Source organism: Podarcis tiliguerta (genome assembly GCF_965153285.1).
Source record: "Podarcis tiliguerta genome assembly, chromosome: 3".
Lineage (NCBI taxonomy): Eukaryota > Metazoa > Chordata > Lepidosauria > Squamata > Lacertidae > Podarcis > Podarcis tiliguerta.
In genome coordinates, this window is record NC_139536.1 from 32,002,602 (window position 1) to 32,029,329 (window position 26,728).

The 26,728-nt window shown below is 44.0% G+C and overlaps 1 protein-coding gene across 1 annotated transcript in view; it reads left to right on the forward strand.

The window, feature by feature from the left end:
- Positions 1-26,728, forward strand: part of GALNT14 (polypeptide N-acetylgalactosaminyltransferase 14) — a gene marked incomplete at its 5' end in the record, with an annotated part of 215,934 nt that overhangs the window by 151,491 nt on the left and 37,715 nt on the right. The window contains 3 exons of the mRNA XM_083432329.1: positions 12,442-12,509; positions 14,274-14,339; positions 23,019-23,140. Of these exons, the coding sequence (XP_083288455.1) occupies positions 12,442-12,509; positions 14,274-14,339; positions 23,019-23,140 (256 nt within the window). The remainder of the gene's footprint in view (positions 1-12,441; positions 12,510-14,273; positions 14,340-23,018; positions 23,141-26,728) is intronic.

The window sequence follows — 26,728 nt, forward strand, 5'->3', positions numbered from 1 at the left end:
AGAAATTTAACAATGTGACAACATAGTACTATATGCAAACAGCAGGATGTAACATTTGACATAATGAACCAGAAGTGGAAGCTGAGGGAAGTCAATAGGGAGGGGGGAAATTGGAAAATGAAGGTTATTGATATTGGATATTTGTTATGAGAAAAAGAAAATTAATGAAAATTATTTAAAAAGAAGAAGGGAACATTGCAGATGTGGGCGTGGCAGTGGAGCCAAATCCCATTCCAATCTTCATGCTGACCCTCCCAGTAAGTTGCGGTGACCCATGTTATTTGGAAGCTAGGAGAGCAGAGCTGTCCCTCAGGCACCACTGTAACCATACTTATCATTGCAAAACAGCAATTTCGGATGACTCAGCTGAGAGTGAGGACTGCCTGCACTATAGACACAAAGGCAACCCCTTCCACCGGGGCATGAGCCTGGGTAATCTGATAGGAAACTTACACAAGAAATGACTTCTAGAAGAGGTTTGCAGTGCCTGAAGCTAAGAATGCAGGCATCTCAGAGGCCAGATATCAACCCCCTTAATGTCATCCTCTGCTTAGGAGGTAGAGTGGGATACCAATAAATATTAATATTATTACCCCCCCTCCAGCTACACATATGGCGTTTGGTCAAAACCCAAGTATGAAATACATTCCACCTAAGAAAATTCCGTGGCATGAATCCACCCTAGCTCTGGCCGACTCTGCTTTCCCAGAGGAAGAGAACACTCTTGAATGCATAGGAATGGGTGGGGAGCTCTCCCTGACCCTGATTTGCTGAGGCACTGACATAAGCATTATAAGCTCGCCTTAATAAATGTTTCTGGCTCTTCTTAACTCCAGCGAGGCTCTTACCTCACTGCAGAAATGTTCTTGGAAAGCAGGGAACCAGTCTGCATTTCTCTCTCTAAATAATAAACAGCAGAGAACAGAAGGGACTGAGGCAGACCAGTGCCAGAGGCAGCTGCGAGGGAATGTGAGGTAATATACTACTTACAGATTACTTATGCTGACAAACTTTGACCTTTGCCTCAGGGGAAAGGGATGAAACATGCCTTCATCTTACAGCACTCTCTAGCGCAGTCTCCAGACAAAAGGCCTTGTGAGGAAAAACATGTCTGAATACCTTAATACTGTGTTCAACAGGGGCAGCTCTCTCCATTTCCTTTTACAGCTGCCCTGGCAGCTCCAAGTAGGGGAGACAATTATCTACATGTGGAATCTCTAAAGGACAGTTTTGGATGTTCAGAGAAGCAGAAGGACGAGTGATTTAGGCATGTTCCGATTAGAGATTCTGGCAAACTTTCTCCCTAGGCAGGCTCGAAAAGAATTCATGGCGTTTCTTAAAGCTTACGTCAAAGGAGAAGCAAACTTTTCAAACCTATAATTTCTTCTCTTGTTTGCTTTAAAATCTGAGCCGGAGAAGAATTGCCAGCTTCCCCTGCCCTCTCAGTTGAGTGAAGCCCACTGGGTGACCTTGAGCCAGTCACTATCTCTCAGCCTAACCTACCTCACAGGTTTGTTGTGGATTTAAAAAAAAAAATGGAGAGGGGGAAGAGGTGTATAAATTTTATAATAGATAAATACTGAGAGAATTGATGGGCCTCAGGTTAAATAACCAAGGAGAGAAAGGCCATCTCTGCAAGAAATGGGCTCTGAACCAAAACCTCATCTTTTTGCCACTGTGACTACTTAGTTCTCTTGCCAATTCAGCACAATGAAACCCTGTTGCACATTGAATAGAGCGTGAATTAAAAATATGAGAGGTTTTTTCATTTTTTCTGAGCTTCGGCTTGGTTTGGAATATTGGTCTTTGGTAATCCAAGATGAGTTTGGGAGCGCTTGCCCATCTCGGCTTTTGTTGTTGCTACTCATCAACAATGTGCAAGTAAAGATGTTCATCCTTTCCCCGTCACCACCCCTACCTCTCTTACGAAGATTGTGTCACAGACCTTTGCACAATGTAGCCTTTTGCTTGCAGAAACGTAGCATAATAAGACTTACAGTCCACAAAAGGCCCAGTGCTCCCTTGTAAAAGGTAAAGGGACCCCTGACCATTAGATCCAGTCGTGGCCGACTCTGGGGTTGCGGCGCTCATTTCGCTTTATTGGCCGAGGGAGCCGGCGTACAGCTTCCGGGTCATGTGGCCAGCATGACTAAGCCACTTCTGGCGAACCAGAGCAGGGCACGGAAACGCCGTTTACCTTCCCGCCGGAGCAGTACCTATTTATCTACTTGCACTTTGATGTGCTTTTGAACTGCTAGGTTGGCAGGAGCAGGGACAGAGCAACGGGAGCTCATCCCGTTGTGGGGATTCGAACCGCCGACCTTCTGATCAGCAAGTCCTAGGCTCTATGGTTTAACCTACAGCGCCACCCACGTCCCTTTGTGCTCCCTTGTACTTACGGGCAATTTAGTAAGTTCTAGGAACAGCCTGGCACTGTTAAAAAAAATAAGTCATTAATAAGAGTGGAAGCTTCAAAAGACACATTGACTGGCAGTCATCCGACTAGGAAAAGCTGTTGTGTATGATACTGTAGGCAAAATGCCCAACTCCCCATTGGATTTCTGGCTGCAGGGCTCTACTGGGGGCTGGTGCCAAGCTGGGCAGCAAAGGGGGGGGGAGGGGGAGGCAGAGGCCTTGTGTGCCAACGTGGAGCCTGAAGGAAGGAACAAGGAAGCGGGCATTAGTCCAGTTAAAGACAGAACAAAAGAGGATCTGGAGTGTGTCTAACACCGCCAAATGGATCATTTCAGTGCTATTGTAATGGTTTTTATAACATTTTTTCATTGCATGAAAGTGCTCTGCAGTCTTTATTTTATGCATCGTCTCAATCCCACAATGCCCATTAGGCTGAGAGCAAGGCAGTTCTTTTCTTTGGCCACCCAGCGAGAGCCAGTTCAGAGATTTCTAAGAGCAGGAAGAAGAAGATACAGACAGATTCCCCTGCTTCTACAGCAACCTTCCCCTACCTAGAACCCTCAAGATGTTTTGGGCGGCAGCTCCCATCAGTACCCCAGGCAGCAGATTAGTTTTGATTTTAATTGATTAAGCTTCTGCCCTTTCCAATGAATAACGTAATATAATTTTTGTAAGCTATAAATCTATCACTTATTGTTAGGGAAGCAAAGGGAGTCTTGAACGTTTCGTTTTCCCTGTGAACATTAACACACCGGGACCAAAAATAGCCTTGGATAAAGAAGCAAGGGTGCCTTTTACACCCATTGAAATTGGGCCCTTCCAATTAATCAACCAAGCGGATTGAACCCATTGAAGTTGGCACCCCTGTTTAGAAGCCTGCCTTGCTGAAAACAACTTTCCCACCTCTTTCAAGTTCCCTGGGAGTGAAAACGCACTTCATAGGAGCTGTGCTCAAATGACGTTGATTAAAAGAGTAAAAAAACTAAACCAGGTGTTACTCTGAAACTGTATAATTAGTGCTTTGTGCTGACTTCTCCATTCCTTTATTTCCACACTCCCCCCCCCTCCTCAACCCCATGGCCACATCATTTAGATCCCTCCCCCCACTCTTTCTAATCATCTCTCGGAATGAGGAAGCATGTAACCTGGCTCATGCTTTTACCTTTTTGATGTTCACATAAGAGAACTCTTGAATTTCAAAGAGCTGGTGGGTATTTGAGAAGGAAACGTGGAAGCTGCCTTGTAATCAACACTCATTTATAGTTATTCTTGAACAATTTCTCTCTCTCTCTCTCCCCTATGTAATTAGTCATTCTGGGATGCTGGAGTGTTTCATTTCTGCTGGCTTCCCCCCACTTCACTTGCTCTCCACTTGATTTCAGTATCTGTGACCTCTGACCCTTTGAGCATTTTAGGTTATTGTTGGCTTTCTCTCCCTCCCTCCCTTGGCCCGCCCCAATCTTCCACAGGTTCTAATGTGTTGCCATGGAGATAAATTACTTTCATAAATAATCACAATCCAACATCCAAACTTGTTGGGGGTTTTTTAATACTAGGAGGTGTGAATGGGATAATGAAATACAGTCATACCTTGGAAGTTGAATGCCTTGTGAGTTGAATGTTTTGGCTCCCAAACACCGCAAACCCAGAAGTGAGTGTTCTGGTTTGCAGGCGTTCTTTGGAACCCAAATGTCCGACACGGGTTCCGTGGGTTCTGATTGGCTGCAGCAGGAAGCTGTGGCAGCCAATCGTAAGCCGTGTGTTGGTTTCTGAATGTTTTGGAAGTCGAATGGACTTCTGGAATGGATTCCGTTCAACTTCCAAGGTATGACTGTATATACAGGACTTGATCCAGCAAGATCCTCTTCAAAGCAAACCTTGGTGAACTAAATGGATTCTTCTTAGAAGCTCCCAGGTATCAAAAATGTAAGAATATAAGAAGAGCCTGCTGAATCAGGCCAATGGTCCATCTAGTCCAGCATTCTGTTCTCACAGTGGCCAAACAGGTCCCTTTGGGAAGCCCACTAGCAGGACCTGAGGGCAACCATTTGTGACCACCAGCAGCTGGTACTCAAAGAAGAAGAAGAAGAAGAGTTTGGATTTGATATCCCGCCTTTCACTCCCTTTAAGGAGTCTCAAAGCGGCTAACATTCTCCTTTCCCTTCCTCCCCCACAACAAACACTCTGTGAGGTGAGTGGGGCTGAGAGACTTCAAGGAAGTGTGACTGGCCCAAGGTCACCCAGCAGCTGCATGTGGAGGAGCGGAGACGTGAACCCGGTTCCCCAGATTACAAGACTACCGCTCTCAACCACTACACCACACTGGCTCTCAGAGACATACTGTCTTCTACAGTGGAGGTTGAGCATAGCCATTCTACCTTTTACACAACACTTGACATTCATAGTACCACAGATTCAGCCTCTAGCATTTCCATTTAAAAGGACCAACCAGGGAAGACTTTTGCTCAAGCCTTTGGGGAGCTGCTGACCATCAGAGTAGACCATACCGGTTTGATGTACCACTCAGTGTTGTATTGAATGACAGCTTTATGTACCTGAAATGACTGGATGGTGCTGCAAGTCATTGTAAATATTTGCCCGTTGTTGACTGCCAGAAGGCAGCTGTCTGTGGGAAGTCCACAAGGCATCGATGCTGTGCTCCTGTTAGCTTCAGGGTCTTTAGATTGTATTCTGTTTAATTAAATCCTATGAATCAAACGTGTGTGTGTGTGTGTGTGTGTGTGTGTGTGTGTGAAGTACGATAAATGAGGCTGATCAAAACAGAGCAACAACTGGCCATAAGGATTCTTCAGATAGATTCTTGGCTCTTTAGTATTCCTTCCGACAGAGGTGCTTGTAATTCATTTTTATTTTATTTTTTTGAAGTCAAGGTGCCTCAAAGACCTGTGATATCAAACATGTTGTGTTTTGGGTGTATCAAAGCCAAACGAAGGAAGCTACCCACACACAAACAAAGGCAAGTATATATGTATAATTGGAAAGCTGGAGCAGAATTTGTAAGAGTTCTTTAAAGAACATTTGAGGGAACTACCATATGAATGTAGTTTGAATAGGTAGGAGGCATACCACCCCCTGGGGTTGAACAGGGCACTGTTTCTCTTCTTCTCTTTTGGCATGTGTACAAGCAATACAGTGGTACCTCGGGTTAAGTACTTAATTCGTTCCAGAGGTCCGTTCTTAACCTGAAACTGTTCTTAACCTGAAGCACCACTTTAGCTAATGGGGCCTCCTGCTGCTGCCACGGCGCCGGAACACGATTTCTGTTCTCATCCTGAAGCAAAGTTCTTAACCCGAGGTACTATTTCTGGGTTAGTGGAATCTGTTACCTGAAGCGTCTGTAACCTGAAGCGTATGTAACCCGAGGTACCACTGTACTAAGAAAGGCCAGAAAATGGGAGGTCTGTATGCATCTCCAGCATCCCCACTTCACCTCCCTCTTCACAAGGCGTGGCTAATCTGCAACCCTCCAGATGTTGTCAGACTCACATCTGCCCCAGCCAGCAGGGCAAATGGTCAGGGTTGGTGGAAGTTGAGTCCATCAACATCTGGAGGGCCACAAGCTAGCCATCCCTGCTTTACACATTGCAGGTAAAGGGACCCCTGACCATTAGGTCCAGTCGTGACCGACTCTGGGGTTGCGGCGCTCATCTTGCTTTATTGGCCGAGGGAGCCGGCGTACAGCTTCCGGGTCATGTGGCCAGCATGACTAAGCTGCTTCTGGTGAACCAGAGCAGCGCACGGAAACACCGTTTACCTTCCCGCCAGAGCGGTACCTATTTATCTACTTGCACTTTGACGTGCTTTCGAACTGCTAGGTTGGCAGGAGCAGGGACCGAGCAATGGGAGCTCACCCTGTCGCGGGGATTCGAACCGCTGACCTTCTGATCGGCAAGTCCTAGGCTCTGTGGTTTAACCCACAGCACCACCTGCATCCCTACACACTACAGAGGTTACTAAAAATTAAGTCGCAGTTCAAGGGGTAAGAAAAGCTGATGGGAACTTGGCAGTGATTTGTATTTGCATTCAGATTGAGTTGTCATAACTGGTTGTTTTTCCAAAAGCACACAGACACCCCCATTTGTTATCTCTGCAGCTTGTAAATACTACATTGGGGTAGGATTTTTAAAATGTTTTTTGTTTTTTTAATGGCATACTGTCATCTCAGGATGCTTCCAGAGTGTGGGATCACCAGTGCTCATGGCACACATTTTTTTTTTTGCAGCATCCACAGAGTGCTGTTGGCATAGAAAATAACAGCCCATATTCTCCCCCATCCCCATTAACCTGGAATTACCCTTACTAGGGGAAATCTAGCAAGTAAGGAAAGAAATAAATCTGTTGCCCATGATCTATTTGTAACATCTCAGTGGCTTGTTTGCAAATCAAGGCCCCATCTGGAAGCACAGACACGCCGCTTGTCAATCCAGTGGTTCTGGAATTTATTCTGAGATTCTGCACGCGACAGCCGACTCTCTTGTACGGTGGAGAGGGAGGTATGCAGGGCCTTCCCTGTGATGGGGACAGCAGCTGCTCCTGCAAGGTACCATCTGCATGTTGGAGCCCTGAGGAGGTTTGGATTCCAGCACCTGCTTCCAAGGCAGAGGTAGAATCCATCGATGTTTCTCTCTCCCCTGTCACTATGATGAATGGGTACGCAGTCGTTGTCAGCTTGAATCCTTCATTTCTATGGCTTCTTACATGGGATATTAGTCCAAATCTTAGACTGGGTGAGTGTCTGCATATATTAAATACATACGCAGTGATGTTAGTGCAAAGGTTTTCTTATCTTGTAGAGACTGCACACACTGCTGAAAAGGCCTTATGATGCAGAACCCTCCATCAAAGCCTGCCCAATGTAGCAAGTTCCCAAGTACTGTTATCCACCAAGCATATTATCAGATTGGCCTTTTAGGTGTCTTCTTATCTAACTTTAGGTTGATTTCTGGAATAAGCATTTGTGCGCAGTTCAAAATAAGAGCCCTGTTTTGTGTATGCAAGAGGACTTTCTACGTTCAGCGCAAAACGTGTAGGGCCAAAGCCACACATACACCATCCACATGCATCTCCAATCCACCACCCAAATTCACACGCTTCCGTACATCCACAGACAAGCATGAACCCCATCCATCCATCCGTCTCTCTGTCTCACATGTGAACAAGTTTCCAAAGTTTTGCCCTTTTAAAGAAGTCATTCCTTTGCAACTGGTGTTTGCATGCAAACAGATGTTAAGGAAGGGACAGAAAAACAACAACAACATGTCCTGGAGGCTCCCCCTCCCCTCTTTTCAGAACATAGCTCTGGATCTCTGAAAGCAGTTGGCATATCTCCGTATTTGCCTTCTTTTTTTCACAGAACCTTTCCAGCCCCCTCTCCAATCTCAGTCACTCTATTCCCCTCATCTCTGTTTCCTCCCTCTCCTTTTTTTTTTTTGGCTGCATGAACATTCACATACATACACATCTCTATAATGTGCTGAATAGCAAGTGTTTGAAACTCAGAATATGCTTCTAAAGCAGGGCTGGCAAAGCTCAGGCCTGGAAGGTGAATGAGCCCCTTCAGGCCACCCTGTCTGGCCCTCAGGCTTTTCCACAGGCCACCCTCCCTCCTCACCTCTAGTGTTTTTGCCATGCTGGAAAGTGTCCTTGAACTTTCCTACCTGAGTGGAGGGTGGGAGCCGAGAGCCGATGACGCTGTGTGTAAAACATGGATAGGCAAACTAAGACCCGGGGGTCAGATCCAGCCCAATTGCCTTCTAAATCTGGCCCGAGGATAGTCCTGGAATCAGCATGTTTTTACATGATTAGAATGTGTCCTTTTATTTAAAATGCATCTCTGGGTTATTTGTGGGGCCTGCCTGGTGTTTTGACATGAGTAGAATGTGTGCTTTTATTTAAAATACATCTCTGGGTTATTTGTGGGGCATAGGAATTCGTTCATTCCCCCCCCCAATATAGTCCGGCCCCCCACAAGGTCTGAAGGACAGTGGACCAGCCCCCTGCTGAAAAAGTTTGTTGACCCCTGGTGTAGAATCTGCAGAAAGCCCAAATGTGCATTCTCTCCTCACTTTTGACTGTAGCCCCACCCACCACCCACATGTGGCCCTTTGAAAGTTATGCAGAAGGGAATGTGGCCTTTGGGCTGAAAAGGGTTCCCCAGCCCTGTCTTAAAGGGTGCCATTTTAGTTTTCCTTAGCTTTCTGGGTTGAGGCACTTGAAAAAGCTTCAGAAAGGGAGAGGTGAGTGAGAGCATTAATAGCTTGTTCCCAGTCACTTAAGATTGCCCAAGCAATTATTGTTGGAATGGCATACTAAAGATGAGGAGGTAAAATCAGCAGAATACATTGGGCTAAAGCTATTGGACACAATATACAGTTAGAAGGTTGGGAGAGGTTATGGAATGAAGGTGTTAATTTTACTGCATGTAGTATGCTTAAAGAAAATGTTATGAAAATGATGTATAGGTGTTATTTGACACCAGTTAAACTGGCTAAAACGTACAGAACAAAAAATGAATGTTGGAAATGTAAGGAAAAGGAAGGTACTTTTTACCATATGTGGTAGACATGTAAAGAGGTAAACGCTTTCTGGGAAATGATACATAATGAGTTAAAGAAAATGTTTTAAAACACTTTTGTTTAAAAAAACCCAGAAGCTTTTTTATTGGGTATAGTGGTTAGAGAGATACTGAGACAAAATAAAAAAAACCTGATCTTATATGCACCAACTGCGGCAAGAATTTTGTTAGCCCAAAGATGGAAACAACAGGAGTTACCAACAAAAGAAGAGTGGCAGATGAAGCTGATGGACTTTGCAGAACTGGCAAAACTGATGGGAAGAATCCAGAACCAGCGAGACCAAGCACTCCAAAAGGACTGGAACAAATTTATATCCTATCCGAAAGACAACTGTAAGCAATTAACATTATGAGCAGGGTTATCTGAAGATTTCTAAGAAGAAATTGCTACCTCTTCAGGTCGAGTAATATAATATTTTAGGTAATGATACAACAAGAATGGGAAACAAAGCAAAATGTAAAGATGTAAAGTTTAATTTTGTAAACCGTTAGACAGGAGGAAGGGAAGTTGTTAGGCTCAGTGGAGCCAAAGAGATAAAATAAGAGGATACGGTGTTACGTAATTAGATTATATGTAAAACCAATAAAAATCATATACGGTGGTACCTCGGGTTAAGAACTTAATTCATTCTGGTGGTCCGTTCTTAACCTGAAACTGGTCTTAACCTGAGGTACCACTTTAACTAATGGGGCCTCCCGCTGCCACTGCGCCGCCGCCTCATGATTTCTGTTCTCATCCTGAGGTAAAGTTCTTAACCTGAGGTACTATTTCTGGGTTAGCGGAGTCTGTAACCTGAAGTGTCTGTAACCCGAGGTACCATTGTGTGTGTGTGTATTGCCCAAGCCCTGGCAATGATCACTAAGAACCTGACGAGTAAAGAGAGTTTAGCACTGCAGCATCTGGGTTTTCTAGTGAGTCTGTCACCACTGAAGACCACCACCAATTCGTCATGCGAAGATTACCCTGGAAGAACAGCAGGAGGGTGGATGGTTGAGGAGAGGGTTGGACCTGAGACTAGAGGCTAGTGAGTCAGTTGGAAAGGCCTGTGGGCCACCAGTTCTCCAACTCTGACTTGGTTTCAAACGATCTAATAATGTCTCATCTCGTTTGGCCCAAAGTAACTGCAGACTCATTCTAATTTCCCAACTGGCCCGACAACTTAACGGAAAAAAGGTCATTGTTTTTAATTTAATTCTACTGGTTCATTAAAGATTTTTTGTGCTGTTTTTCCCCTTCTATTTTTACCCATTTTCGTTTCCAGGCAATCGGCGCCTGTTAAATATTCCGCCAAGCGTGATATTACTCTCCCGTCTCCCAATTCTGACATACTCCGTTGCAGTAATTTGCTGAACTCAGCTCCTACATTTGGCTTTCTTTTGAAGGAAAGGCGGAGGGAGCCCTCAGCACCAACAAACCTATTAATAATAATAATTAAAAGAGAACTTGACAAGTGGGAACAGCACATCTAAATCTCACTCCATGAGTGTGTGTATGTGTGTGAAGGAGAGAAAGGGAGAGAGAAAAAATGTGAGCCCTGTGGAAATAAAAGGGGGGAACTGTTTTTGTTCTTATTTATCTTTAATAGGCCACTTACATTTGGAATGCCATGCTGAACAGTCTTCTTCGAAATGAGTTTTTGTAAAGGCCAAAAATGGGAAGCGGGTTGGTGTTACTCACTGTGGCCATTTTTGGGCTCGCCATGTGAGGTCATACCTCTACAGACAATAAAAATATAGGATTAAGTTTAAGACCACTCCATTAGGGCTGGCTGAATCTGCCCATTTCAGCTTCGCTCAGTTTCTCAATTTTCCAATCTTACATCCAGTTCTCCACATTTCTGCCTCAGTTTGTGGTTAATTTTTAATCCTCATAAGAATTCATCAACATTTTAATGTGATTTCCCCCCAATATACACATTTTTGCAAAGCACTTTTGCCTAAAATAATGTGCCTTTGCATCTTTTTTTTCATGAACTACGTTGCAAATTTCAGAGGACAGCAATTTTTCAAAGATGGCCATATTTTAATTCTTTTCTTTTTCCAGAAAGTGGGAATTTTGTAGGTTCACCTTGAAGTTTGAACTGAATAAAATTGCCCAACCACCCCTACACTTCATACATTACATTTTTTTTTAGATTTAAGTCTAAGGGCTATGATCCACCACAGAGTTAGGAGTACTGATTGCCACCTCTACTAGTGCCCTGATGAGCAAATTTATACTATGCGTGTGTTTGAATGAATGTGGTGTTTTCAAAACCATTAACATCTGAATCTAGTTTAGTGGACAGTTCCCTCGTGGTAAAGTAAAATTAAGGTAAGAGTTTGCAATGGGTCAAGTTAAAATAATTAAATTTGCCTGAAAACATTAATTAACCAACAGTATTAATCAATGCATTCATTCAATGCCAATTACAATGGAGTTTTCAAAATCTGATTGCAATTGGAGCTCTCCCTTGTTTAGAGTTTATGGCAATCTGTATTTTCCTCAAGTTTCAGCAATAAATAGAAGATTATTTTTTTCAAACAGTGGACGATCCATTCATTTCATTCCAAAAACAGTAATGGGTATCTTCAAAATAACATACTGGTACATTTATTTTAAATGGGCAATCCCTTGGCTAAAAAACAAACCAACCCTAGTATAAATGGTCAAGTAATTTAAGTGTTCACAGTGGCAGTGGTTGTGGCAACCTATAGTTAAATACATCCACTCAATCTTCCCCTCCTGAGAAATGGCCTATTCCTTTTCATGTATTTTTAATACTTTGTTGGAAGCCACCCAGAGTGGCTGGGGAAACCCAGCCTGATGAGTGGGATGGATAAACAAACAAACAAACAAACAAACAAACAAACAAACAAACATTATTCCTAATGTTGACATTCCCACCAAGTCCAGCCTTAAAAATAACCCTATTTTCTTATAAGTTCTTTTAGATATCCCTTCTATCCTTTGATGTCAGCCACAGAAAAGCAGGTATCCTTGCCTGTATAGTATTATCACTGTTTTTGCCTGCTGTCTATATTGTAGAATGTTCCTGGGGACCTATTTGCACAACTTTGCCAACTTTGCTTTTATCCTTTTATAAAAGTGCTGCTTCTTTTATTTCCCAGTGGCTCGAGTTTCCTTCTTCATGGCCAGGTATGCCTGGAGTCCTTGCGATATGTAGGTTTCCCCTCCGCACATAATCAACTTTCCAATAATGTGAGACATTGGATACTTTAACATAAACCTGTCACCTCTCCTGGTTTATATAGCTGTTGGTTATCATCATGTCACAACAGGTCTGTTTGACATAAGGATATTTCCGAATCTCTCTTCAGCGACCTACCCAATTGTCTCTTGGAGGAAAATTGGTCCAGAGCTTTATTTTCCCGGCTTAATTTTTCCTGCTGAAATGCTGCCCTGTATTTTTTTTCTGGTCTTTCCTCAGTGTTCTGAACCGAACTCCAGTGCATCTGGTCCATGAAATTATATTGGTAGATGATTTCAGTGATGACCGTAAGTGACATTTTATGACTTGAATGTGGGAGGGAGGGGCGAGGGAGGGAAGGGGGGAGAACTATGTGTGTACATGCTTGGAAAGGCAGGCCTGGTTGCCCATGGTGGGGCAAGGGGACAATGCCCCCCCTCAATGAACCATAATCCACAGATTCCCAGCATGCATGGAGGAGAGAGTAAGAGTAAATGTCGAGCATTTGTATAAACTGAGAGAAGTGGCAAAATATATAGGCGCCCAATTTTTTGTTGCTGTTGAGAAATTAGCTGATAGGTTTTGTTTTTTTGAGAGCCAGTGTGGTGTAGTGGTTAAGAGTGGTAGTCTCGTAATCTGGGGAACCGGGTTCGTGTCTCCGCTCCTCCACATGCAGCTGCTGGGTGACCTTGGGCCAGTCACACGTCTTTGAAGTCTCTCAGCCCCACTCACCTCACAGAGTGTTTGTTGTGGGGGAGGAAGGGAAAGGAGAATGTTAGCCGCTTTGAGACTCCTTAAAGGGAGTGAAAGGCGGGATATCAAATCCAAACTCTTCTTCCTCTTTTTAAAAATTTTAGCTTATAATCTGTATGCATATACAGTGGTACCTTGGTTCTCGAATTTAATCCATTCCGGGAGTCCATTCGAAAACCAAGGTGCGGCTTCCGATTGGCTGCAGGAGCTTCCTGCATGAAATTCGAAGCTGCGTCGGACATTTGGCTTACAAAAAACATTCGCAAACTGGAGCCAATTTGTTCGACAACTAAGGCGTTTGACTACCAAGGTACCACTGTATAGCAGAATTTTAAAAAGCTTGGAAGCTGCAGCTTCCTGAAGCTACCACTACCTATTCTGTCTTATTCACACATTGCTTGCATTGCTTAAAAAGGAAAACACACACACACACACACACACACACACACACACACACAGAGACAGAGAGAGCGAGCGCGCGCGAGAGAGAGGAGTCCAAATGCTGAATAAAAAAGGTTTCTTATTTAAATTTATGTCATCCTCACAAGGAAGGCTTGGGGTTTTATCCTACATGACTGGAGCTACGAGGCCCAACCTACCCATGAAGAGGCTCTCAATTGAAGCCAGTGTCTCAGTTGAAGCACCCACAGACACCCTGCTGGCCTTCCATCTCCACCACTGTTGGAGAAGCAGCATTGGTGCTGATTTCCAGTGAGATCTCACAAGATTTCAGCAAGATCTCACCAGAAGCTGGGAAGACCTTGTCAGGACTCAGTGCCATTTGCCAGCGCCGCTTGTCCATCGCCAGTGGAGGCAGGGCGGACAGCGCAGTGGCACGGCAGGGCAGCACTTCCTGTTTCACCAAAATGGGACGTGTCATCCCTTGGAGCTAACTTCATGGCATCCTCATGCAAAGAAAAGGGGGGTGAGCAAGCAGGAGGAAGGAGCAGAGCTTAAGTTTTTAGTGGGAAACCACCAAGTGTCTTTTGCCTGACTATCTCTTACTCTCAAGCTTGCCCTCTACTAACTGGAAGCATGCAAGGCTGCTTATACCCAACATTTGCCTGCTCCCCCTTTCAGTATTTTACTTTAGTCTCCCCGCCCTGGGAAAGTTCTTGCAGACACCTAGGGGCAGATATTCTCCTGTGATGTAATTTCCTGTGTTCCTGCAGCCAATGGGCCAATTGGTCATTTCCCCCTGTGTCACATTGTCAAACTCCTTAATACTCACCTGCTATTATTTTGCCCTGAAAGTCTGTGAAAGTAAAAAAAAAAAAAAGTTTTGAAAATGGGATGGATCTCTGCTTGTGTTTCCAAAGCGGATGACTGCCGTTTGCTGATCAAGCTACCCAAGGTGAAATGTTTGCGCAACAGAAGAAGAGAAGGTAAGAACTCAGTGGCCCAGCTGCAGATGGTGAAGGGCAAAAGGAATGACCTTTGGGGGGGGCAGGGGCTGTCTTTTGGTGTTGTGTTTGTAGCATACTTTGCTGATATACCCCTTTATAATTTACTTACATGACTTAAATTATAACTTACATTATAATTTGCATTATAACCATGCCTGATGCAGCACTCTGTACAGCTTGAAAGTCTGTGCTCATACAGATTGATGCAACAGCAAGCAATCCATAACTGATGTGGCAGAAACATGGCGGCAACCACTAGGCCACACAGCTCCTACTGAAATTTTGACTTCATTTTCATTGTTTTTGTTTTGCAAATGATACAACGATTTCATTCCATTAGTTATTTTTGCAAATAGGCAAACAAAGTAAATGCTAGAAGATCAAACTATAAAAATCCAGTCAGTTGAGGCCACATTCACATACCTCAGTGCAAAGGTTGTAAACTCAAATGTAACTTAGTTACATCATATGGCATTGTAGTCAATGGCCATGTTTCTGGGATCAAACCCAAGCTTAACAATATATAGTTGTACCTTGGATCTCAAACAGATTAGTTGCCAAACATTTTGGCTCCCGAACTATCGAAAACCGGAAGTGAGTTTTCTGGTTTTTGAACTTTTTAGGAAGCCGAATGTCCCATGCAGCTTCCGCGGCTTCCGATTGGCTGCAAGAGTTTCCTGCAGCCAATCAGAAGCCGTGCTTTGGTTTCTGAACGTTTTAGAAGTCGAACGGACTTCTGGAATGGATTCCATTCAACTTCCAAGGTACGACTGTATCTAATATTGTTCTAATAATGTTAAACAGGTCAGTGTGGATCCAGCCAACATCACCATATAATCGGATATCCCATCCCCAGCTAAGATCCTTATTCTTAGTTTTGGACCAGCTGCAGTTTCCAGTCCATTTTCAAAGCTAGCCCCATGTACAACACATTGCAGTGGTCTAAACAATAGGTTCCCTAGCATGCATAAGTGTGGCCAGGCAATCACCATTCAGGTAGGGTTGACAGCCTATCAGGAGGCCACATGCTGGCATCGCATTCCATGGCCTAGTATATAACAGGAACATGAGTTCCAAATGCCTCTGGAATGAAAGATTCACTTAATATTCACTTAATAATCCTTCCTCCTTTCAGCGTGAGTTTTCCATCAATACATGAACAATAGTAGTCATCTTCTCATATGGCTGTTGTGGTGATAAAGAAGGGCTACAGAGAACCTTGCATTTCAGAAATGACTTCTTTGCAGAAAGTTAAATATTTCCCCCCACTTCAGTTGCTGTGATTATGGGCTTGTTCACATGTCACAGAAAACCACAGTTAAAATAAACTATGGTTTATTACGAATGTGTGATGCTGCTGCTGCTGAAATCGAAAGTGCTTTAATCCTGCTGCTACTGCTGCTCCCAGGAAACCAACCATGGTCTAGCTTAGCATGATGTCTAATCTTGGTTTCTTTGGAGAGCAATAAACCACAAGCCCAAGCTAAACCATGGTTTGTTTCTTACCAGTGCGGCAGCAGCAGAAGTGGAGGAAGAGGGAAGCACCTGAAATTCCAGCGCCTTCCACTGCACAGTCACATAAACCATCATTTATTTTAACTATGGTTTAATGTGACATGCAAAGCAGGTCTGTAACTATTCTGGTTTGGGACCATTAAATCTTGGTTACCACTTGGGCAACCTCTCTGAACCAGTCGGAAAGTTGCACTCTGCTATAATACTAATTTGGAAAATTGAGCAGAGCCCACTGAAGGATATAAATGCTGTCCCATTAAAGCTTGCCTTGAATTAAATAATCAATAAACGCTCAATTGTGTATGTGTAATGCTTATTTATTTTTATGGCAGCAGTTTAAAATCATAAGTAACCAGCAAACAGGGCTCCGTACAACAGGAGTCGGCCTCAGTTGTGGTTAATTATTAAGCAGAAACTTCACAGTGGCAGAAAGGCTCGCCCTCTCCCAGGTTGAGCAAAGGTAAACTGAGGCACAGAGCAATGCCAACCACGTGAATCTCCCCATGAATCAGTGGAATATTTGGAGTAGTAAAATTCATGTCAATTCTATATCCAACTTCCCTGTTTTGAGGACCTGGAACAAACTGTCCTTCCCCCAGTCTCCTCCCATAAGGCAATTCCCATGGGGAATATGATCAAGTGCCCTCTACAGACAGAGCATGGGTGACTTGTCCCTATTACCTGGGCTGAATACCCTGTTAGACGGCAGAAAGCTAGAAAAGCGAGGTGACCATTAGTTGTTCATGTCAGATTATAGAAAGTCATACCCTATGCCACACTGGAGGAGAATCAGCTCTACCTTGGTATGAGCTTTCCAAAGCTACCATTTAGTAGCTATCCTATTCTATCTAGGGCTGTGCTACATTTATATGGCATAAAAAGGGGCTTTTACATGGCTTGAAATGTACTCTGAAAGACATGTCCATAAAGCACACATCCAGCCACCACCAGCACTCGGTTTTCTCCTGCCCCTTTTGGCACCTGCTTTAGTCATGTGCCTTTTTTAAGAACAAGGATCCTTCGGTCTTGTGTTCCAGCTAATCAGAAATCACAGTGAGATGACCTCATGTGTCATGCAGTCAATTGGATTTGCTTATGACTGTGATAACAGCCAGGAAGCCAACCCAGAGTGAGGGCAGTGTTTCTTGTCTTCACTCTGAATGGGTGAACAGTTCCACCCTGCTCTGCAGCCTCACCTCTTCCATGGAAGAGACAAAGTCTTAATCATGTCCTTAGAGCCCATACCTCTCATGGGCTTCCCCCCCTTTTTGTCCCTGCATTTACAAGTTACTTGCTTTTGCTTTCATAGAGGCCTTTGATGTCTCTGCCCTTGCTCAGGCCGAGGGTGGGCATTTGGAAGTTATAGCCCATCATCATTACATTGACTGAAACCATAGCCTGTATTATTCTTTTCATTCAGTACTGATTCGGGTTATTCAAAGGCTTTCAAATATTTTGTTCTAATTGGAGGTTTGAACTAGGCTTTTAAATTGTGCTTGATTCCTGTATGTTAGGAGTCAGTGTTGGCTGAAGCCTACATTTGATAGGGAGACTGTATTAATTGCAGGCTTTAATCTAGTTTTAATTAGAAGCATTGTGGGACCACCCCTTCCCATCTTCTCCCTCTTCCTTCCAACCTTTTAAAAACAGCACAGAGGCAGCTATTTGAATCCACTACTAAGAGTAGGAAAGATGGCAGATCCATTTATTTCCTTCCTGCCCACTTGTCTTCTGGACAAGAAGTGAGATTCAAACTAGGCTGTACCCCTAAATGTTCTGATTTCCCCCCTCCCATCAATTTCCTCCCAGACAAACCAAACTGGAAGGGAGGCCACCTATCAGAACTCCTGTTTTTCTGGTGGAGTTGGATCTGTTGCATCAGTGTCTTTCCCATATCACCAGAAAACCTGTAAGGAGTCATTGCAGCACCACTCCTGAGATAATTACCATGGGTAACATGAAAGGAACCTACTGTATACAGCTGCCCCTCTATGTGACAACATTGGCCTTTAGAAAATTGAGTTAAATGTTGGGATGGGGTGGAGTCTCAGCATGGCTCCTCCCATGTGATTCGAATCAGGCCCAAGAGGCTCCCATGAACAGGTTACCTTAAGGTGCCCATGTACTCTGTTTTGCAGATTAGAGACCTTTCTTTGAAGAGTTCTCAGGGGACAGCCCACTATTCAAAAAAAAAAAAAAGGTCAAGTTCGAGCCAGGTCTGAAGATAAAGAACCATGGCAACATCTCAGTTTCAGTCAGTGGTAGAGCAACAGCTTTTGCATGCAGAACATCCTGGTTTTAACCCTTGCATCTCCAGGTAGAAACTCTGGAGTGCTATTGCCACTTTCCACAGGCAATACTGAACGACAGAGAGCAATGTTCTGGCTCGGTGTAAGACAGTTTCCTATGTTCCTAAGAGACAGCAGGGACCTTGAAATTGCCCATCAGCACTTAGCACTTGGACAGCAAACTGAGCACGCCCCCAGGTCACCAGATCAGAGTCTTTCCCGCTGTGGTGAGATTTCTTTTATTTCTCTTTAAATTATACTAAGCATTTCTGAGTATGCATCTATACACATACATTAGCACATGCAAATACTGTGCAAATCCTCTTTTGACCTCTTTTTTTGTTGATGCATCAGTGACCACCTTTGGTGATCTCCCCTTGCCCCGTCCTGTTCTCTTCCATTGTGCTTTTGTAGAGCCCAGGTGGGTAGGAGGACATGGGTTTTAATGAGATGAGTCATCTTTCTCTCACAGGTACAAATGTGGTCTTCCCTTCACCACTTTCCATCCTTCTTTCCCCATTTCAGCTAGTACAATGGTGAGGCAGCTGCTCTGATTGCTGAAAGGCCTGATTGCTGCTAAAAATTGCTGCCAGGCATCTCATGACAGAGATTGTTTATTTTAAGGTGACTTTAAAAAAAAAGTAATTGTGTTATTAGTTAAGGGAAACTTAACACTGTAATAATTGGCTTTAATTTGCAAATTAATCAGCCCAAGAGTTAAATGAGTTTTCTATTTAAGGAAAACTTTTAATCTGTTGACATTCCTAGTTTTCACGCAGCATTTATTACTTTGCCTACCTGAAATTTCTATTACTGCTGCTGAAAATTCATTTTCGTAGGTTAGTGTACTGTGAAATCAACATTCACCAGTAACCAAATTCTGCCAATCTGGTCTACTTCCCATCAGGGGAAACTGAATGGAACATGACTAAAACCTACCCAACACTGCCCCTTACAGACCATTTGATGGTCTCATCATCAATACACATGTGACACCTTCGATCTTTGCACCACCCTCTATTCTTGGCTCTCTCTAGATATTACAACTGGATCATTAACATGTTGACTTGGCAGCGTGAAACAAATCACACTTTACATTTTGAACTTGGGTATGAAAAGGTGCCCACATTTAAATAGCAAAATACACAAATGGAATTGTCGATTGTGTGTGGTTACCATGGATTTGAATTGTTAGTTTTCCCTGCAGGAAACAGAAATGTCAGTCAGGAAAGAATTAAGTCCACAGTTCCATGTTTATTGTAGGAAAAAAACAACTGGTTATATAAATGTGCTTGAGCGTGAGATATAAATATGTTGTTGTGTGGTACTTTATTGTATCTGATAATTAATGTTAGAACAGAAGATGAGCCTGCTGGATCAGGCCAGTAGCTCAACTCGTCCAGCATCCTGTTCTCACAGTGGCCAACCAGATGCCTATAGGTTTTACCTGTACTATTATCTTTTTTATAAATATGTTTGGATTCCAGTGCTCAATATGTTAAAAACCTTCAATAATTTATATATATATAGAGAGAGAGAGAGAGAAACAATTTCTGGGGAAACTGATCTTCCAGCTCTAGGTTGGGATCCACTTGGAAGCTGATTCCAACAGCCTCTTCAATCATTATTCAGACTGGCTGTGTGGCTGAAGCAACTGGTCCACCCATAATTCATTCAATGTGGCGCCACAATTTTGTAGTGGATCTGGACTTGGACTGAGGAATCTTTGAGTGCAATACCTGCTCAGACATGGAGACTTCTTAATGGCCTTGGGCCAAGTCACCACTTAACCTACCTTACAGGGTTGTTCTAAGGATAAGAACTCGTGGACTCAGTTTCCTTGGACCAGCGTGCAATTAGCTGAGCTGAAAAGTTTGCATGCGAGTGACTGCTCTGCTGTGCCAGGATGCTTGAGTGCAGATTCACAAGGCCTACTAAACATGCTATATGTTATATGAATAGGTTCCAGTTCTCACGAGGCTGGCGACTAGGCATTCAAATTGGCTCTAGGGAGTGTACGCTAGTTAAGATGTTCAAAAGGGGGTCAGAGCTTAAAATAGACCCGCCCCCACCCCCTCTCATGTTTAAAGGGATTGCTCTATTAATACATCCAGGGAGTCTCAGCTGCAGCTTATTAGCCAGAAAATTAGAATAGGCGAAACAATGCCCGGGGTCTTCCTTTTAAAGCTGTTTGTTCTAACGAAACAGACGAGATGGGCTCAGGCGGCCTCTCTGGGATTTTTAAAAATACGTTTAATTAAATTGTATTTTAAAGATTAAGTAGATACATATAGAGGATGAATATTGCCACAGCAGGCTCTAGGGGCTATTACTGGAAACCTCTCTGTGCACTTTCCCTCCAAAATCATAGTCTAAATTAATGCTTTCTAACCTTGGTTTTCAGAAATAATAAATACAAGTGAATCAGATGTGGGCTATGTAGATATTTGTAATTCTGCATTCTACGACAATTAGGTGGTTTGTTTGTTTTTAAAGTCAGATTCTGGCTCAGTTATACTACAGTAAATTAGCAGTGCAATCCTATGTATGTTTAAAAGGAAGTATGTCCTACTGTATTCAACAGATATTACTTCTATGGAAGGATTGCTGCTTTGGCATAAATGTGCTGAGATACCAGCTTCCAGTGCACTAATAGCACCTTCTGCTGCAATGTTGTTCTAATGATGATAGTTGTGCCTTGCTCCACATGCACAGATTAATCCAGGGGGGAAAGGATGAAACAACTGCCAGCAATTCCTTAACAAGGCTTCTAGTACACAGCAACAATGTAGAGTACCAGTGTCAGCATCGCCCTTGAGCCAGTGCCACCAACTGGACTCATCCACTTCAGCCCCGACTGGGCTAGGCGAGCTGGGTAGTACTTCCAGAGACCACCTTCTGTACAGGAACAGGTCAAAGTGCTGGGGACTCACAGCTTAAGAGTTGTGAGCACCGGATTCACTTCAACAAGAAGACAGTCGTCACACAGCAGAGTGTAGCAGAGCATAAACGACTCGGAGAGCAGCTCTGTAGAATATCTTCTTTATTCTATCTACAACTATAATACACAACTGTGTACAGAGCTAAATGAGGTCTAAACGAAAAATGCTGAACTGCACTGAGTGTCTGCAGCTTCTCTTAGCAGCAACCTTATCTATACACACGATCTCTCTCTAACACTCAGTCTCTCTCTCTCCGACACTTTGATGTGAGGCTGGAGCGGAATAAGTAGAGAGCAGAAACTGCCCTTCCTCTCTGAAGAATCAGCAGAGAACATCAGCAGATTCTTGGATATGGGAGGGGTGAAATCTCCTCAACCAGAACAGAACACTACTGGGAATTTGGGGAATATCATAGTAGAATGTGAGGTTTCAGAACCATAGAATCCAGTATGAATTATTGTATTGTGATTGTAAGAGCACTCATTTTAGCTGATTTAGCAATTAAATTTCAATATGTTCATGTATTAGCAATTAGAACTCAAAAATTGTTCCCTTTTCAGAAACTGGGGGAATTATAATAAAATGTGTGATTATGTTAACCAAAGTTGTCACTCGCTATTAGAAGGAAAGGTCATCCCCCATTTCCCTTTTACAGTGACACACTGGCTTCAGAAAAGCCCTTAACTCTCATTCCAACTGATTATAATTTGTCCATACCAATTAAAATTTCTCCCCAGTGATTAATCCATTTAACCCGTAGATGATTATTCTACCGATTCATATCTGTGTCACTGCCACCCTGTTCTTCCAGCTTCTGCCATATGGTGCCAGTTGGCTCCAAAGAGGACTTTGGAGGGTTGGACTAGACGGTTGGATCCCTTCCAACTCTACGATTCTATGACTTCAGCTATCAGTAAATGGAGAACAAGGATGCTATGCCCCATAAACATGTTGCCCAACTCTTTGAGAAGCGATTACAGGCTGGGTAGAGCAACACATGTTTTGCTTTCAGCTTCCTATTTGAGGACAACTGATGCTGCCTCATGCTACTGCTGTACTCATGTCTTCCTTGCAGTCTTCCTGTAGGTCATCTGGTTGGCCACTATGAAACCAGGATGCTGGAACAGATAGGCCTTTGGTCTGATGCAGCAGGGATCTTCTTGCACTATCATGGTTCCCCTTAAAAACCACAGAGGCGTCACTCAGGAAGAAATCCCCACATTTGTTTCCAGTGTTGTTTTAGGTGACATTTTGTTGGCAGCCTTTGATGCAGTAGGTGGCCATCGTCCTTCAGAACTAACCGAAAATGTCTGTGTAGCTATCCTCAGTTCCTTCCCCAGCAACAACCAAAAGAATTGGGTGAATTAGTCACAAATCGTTCCTTTTCAACCAGCTCTTTCATTTTTGGAGCTTGCAAAACAAAAAGGGGTTGTCATATGTCTCTAGAAGAAAAAAGTGCTGGGCGCATAAGACGATCATGACCTCTCCTGATTAGATGGGGCTGAGCATGAATGTGATAGAAGGAGCAGATGCGCATGGGGAGAAGAGTGCTTTGGTGGAGGCTGCTTTCTTAGGGCAAATGGGGCCCTGCCCTGCAAAAACCACTCTCCCCTCAGCTATCCCCACCTGCCTGTCTTGTTACAGGAATTAACACTGGCTATCGGCTTCTTCCTTCTTGGCCTCTGCATTGCCATGGAGACCCCAGCAGGGAGGAGGATGGGGGCGAGGCTAGAATGAGTTGGCTCTCCCCGACATAGTCTCTGGCGCCACCTACTGTTGGCTCCTCCAGCTCCCCCCGTCCAATGGGCACCAGCCACCACTGCTTATGTGTGCATGCCTGGCTAGCAGCTAATTTCTTGCTTAGGGGTTCAAGGCTCTCGGACCGGCACTTGAGTTTGTGTGCATCTCGACAGGTTTGATCCGGTCCCGCATTCGAGGAGCAGATGTGGCACAGGCAGGCGTTCTGACCTTTCTAGACAGTCACTGTGAGGTGAACAAGGACTGGCTGCTGCCTCTTTTACAAAGGATCAAAGAGGTAAGTGTTCCGTGAGCAGCTCGGTAGGACTCAACCTGGGTCAGAAGTACCAGTGGGCCTCGACTCTGCTTACATGCAGCTTTTAGACCGGGGAGCCACTGGTGGAGGGGAAAAAAGCTATGGTGGGAGGTGGCTTTGAAATCCGAGCAATACAGTATTTTTATTTTTTTAAGTATACCCCATCTCCGGGCTTCAAAGTGATTTACAAAGATTAAAACATGTGAAACTCCAAATTTAGAACAAACATTAAAACACTGAAAAATATATTGTTAACTGCATTTATGCTACAAGGGCCTCCTGAAACAAAGCCATGTTTAACCTGACAGCTGAAACTTGGCAAGGATACTGCCTGCCTTATTTCTAGTGGGAGGGGGTTCCATAGGGTTCTGTCCATTTTGTTGAAGGCATGGCTCTGCGGTGACTTGAGTCTGGTCCATGGGATAGCACTAATAGCACTCCCCTAGATTATCCTAGCGATGGACCCAGGACATACGAGCTGAGGCGGTCCTTAAGGAATCTTGGGCCTCTGTTGTCCAGGGCTTTGTACTCCAGTACAAGAACCCTGAACCTGGCCTAGCAGTGGATGGGAAGCCATCATTCAACACTGAGATTGCGCCTTAGCAGTAGTCTGTTCCCATTACCAGCATTCTGCACTAGTTGAAGCTTCCAGGCCAGCCCTAAAGGCAGCCCCACACAGAGCATTTTGCAGTAATCCAGCCTTGAGGTAGAAATAAGGTCACCTCTAGGATCATAGGAAGTTGCCTTAAACTAAGTCAGACTATCCATCCACCTCTGCCCACCTATAGCTCACTATGGGTCTCAGGCAAAGGAAATGCTACTTGACCCTTTTCTATGCAGAGAACAGGGACCAAACCTTCAGCCAGACATGTCCTCCGCGACTGAGCTTAACATATGTCCCGAGTCCCGATTCCTGGACTGGTGTGTGGACTCAGATTCCAAAGCATCAAACAGCTGTACACTTATCCAGGGGGGAAAAATAATCCAAACTCAGCTATGTCAGGGGAAAAACAACCCTGTAGTTATTTTCTAAGACATTTTGGAATCTGCTCTGTAGATGTCCAATAACATTTCCTCCTGTGGGTGTGTTTCTGATGCCTTGGCAATAAATATGCTCAGGTGTACTTCAAAATGATGACTGAGCAGAACTGATACCCTGTCCCAGCGATTCAGTGAGTGATGTGTGTCAGATGAGGCCCAGAAGTGAAGGCCCATACTGCAGAACAAGCGAAGAAGGGGCCGTCCCGTGTGTATGCAAATTCAGTCAGCAGAGCCCCAGGGCTCCTGTCAGGGTTGCTGAGTGGTACACAGGGAATAGGCAGGCATGGCTCCAGCCAAGTTTTTAATTAGGCCTATGTTCAATTCCCAGTACTGAATGATTTAGGGGAGTGATGGCTCTTTGAATAGGGGCTGAATTTAATTTCATGCAAATTAAGCTTTAATAAATTGATTTAATGGGAATTAAATCCTGCTGGTTTTTTCACAGCAGACAATGGCGTTCTCTTTCTGGTAAAGACGGGAACATGAGATTAAAGCTCCAGTATTGTCCTTCTCAGAGAGATAAAGGCATTGCGGTTGTGTCCTCGTAGCCTCCTCATGCGGACAGGGAACCTCTCGGCATCTCTCTCTGACAATGTATCTTGCGGCTTCGGTGGGCTTCCTTTGCCTCTCTTGATTGGATAGTGCCATCTGTAAAATGGGAGCAATAATGGTTGCTCTGAATAAGTGTACGCAAGGAGCTGTACTCAGCAATGACAGTGAAATGTTTGCTCGGTTTTACCAGTTAGCCATGGGCCATAGCACAAGGATGGGGAGCTGGTGGTCCTGATGTTGCAGAACTGATATTTGGCTGCCATCATCAGTGGCCTTTGGATTGATGGGCTCTGGAGTTAAACAACATCAGGAAGGACACACGTTTTCCACCCCTGCTGTAGTAGCACATTGTGAAATGTTGCTTCCTTCACCCAAGTATATCCAAACCAATAAAAGCAGGCATTCAAAGATTACTGTATTTACGCATATCTAATCAACATCAAATCTAAAGCACACCTCAATTTTCAAAACCCTGCAACCAAAAAAAAGTATTTGCTACGTCAGCAGTGTTTCTCAAGCTTGCAATCGAATCTAATGCGCCATCAAATCTAATGCGCGTTCTAATTTTCACAACGATTTGGCCAAAAAAGTGTGTGTGACATTCGTGTAAATATGGCAAGTACAGTAAATAAGTTATCATGAAAAGTATTTCCTTTTCAGGGTCTTCCACCCTTCAGAATACCTCCCATTTGTTAGTTTCAATCTATCTATTACTTAGTATAATTTTTGCAGCATGTTCTAGTATATGAAGCAAAACTATGTGTTTTTAAACATCACCCAGCAGTCCTGTGCAGTAAACTCGTGACTTCTCCAGAGGCATCCAGGAAGCTGATCAGTGATTTAAACCCGGTACCATCCTTGCTCAAACATAACACTTGGTCCTCTTCCCCACAGGAGGAATGTTCATCCTATGGCATCTTGCGCCAAGGCATTAATTATTTTGTCAGCACTGCTTTATGCGTCCACAGTTCCTATTTCCTGATGCTGAGCATGTTTTACCGGGGAGCAAATCCCACTGATGTCCTCTGAAGTTTCTTCTGAGGTGTGTGTTTAGGAAATGGTGCACAAGCGAAGTGGCTCTGTTTTGAACATGGCCCCTTTAACCTCCTTCGCTCCCCTTTTTGCACCCACCCACCCGCTCACTCGCCCTCTTCCGAATCTCTCTATCAGAGTGGTTGACGGCGCCTTTCCCGCATGAGATGTTTGATGATTCGCAGCCAGCAGGATGGCAGCTCAAAGCTGTATTTCCCTTGCAGCATTGGGAGAATGTAGCTCATGCTCAGAGCTGATGTGATGGATGAATGTGGATGCCATATGCAGCAGCGCCGTAGGAATTTCATTACATGGTTGCAGTGGCAGCGGCAGCGGCGGGGCCTGAATGAAGCATAAAAGCAAAACGTCACCTCTGTTAACTTCTCTTATTTGTAATTTCTCTTTTTCTTTTCATTTCCCTCCCATTTTTTTTAAAAAAGAACAAAACCCACACAATCAAAACTGAAGCCTGCATGAATGTTTGAAAGAGAGGCCAGCTCAGTGGTTTCTCGTGCTCTTAGCGGCTTGCATTTCAATGAGGAACCTGCTTTGTAGTGTCACAGATTCCACACACACATCCCCAAAAAGTGGTACAGGATTTGCGGGAGGGTGAGTGCAAAAGTAAGCAATCTCAAGGTCCAGAGCACAGAATGCCTGACTCGTATAGGCAAAGAGAAAGAGAGTCTGAGGCAAACACGGAGCCCTTTAAAAAAATCAGCCAGTCAGCTTGATGCGTGGTTGTGAAGTGAAAAAAAGCCAGGCATGCGTGCCTCTCATACAGCAGTTATATTGCTATGCGCTATCCCAATTTCCCAGCAGTGAGAGACTCCAGAAGTTTCAAGCACTCTTCCCCAGGGTTCAGTTTCCTTGGAATGAAAGCCAGTGGAGACTTTAAGGATATATGACTTTATTTACACATACACAACCTGTGCATAGGATGGAGAG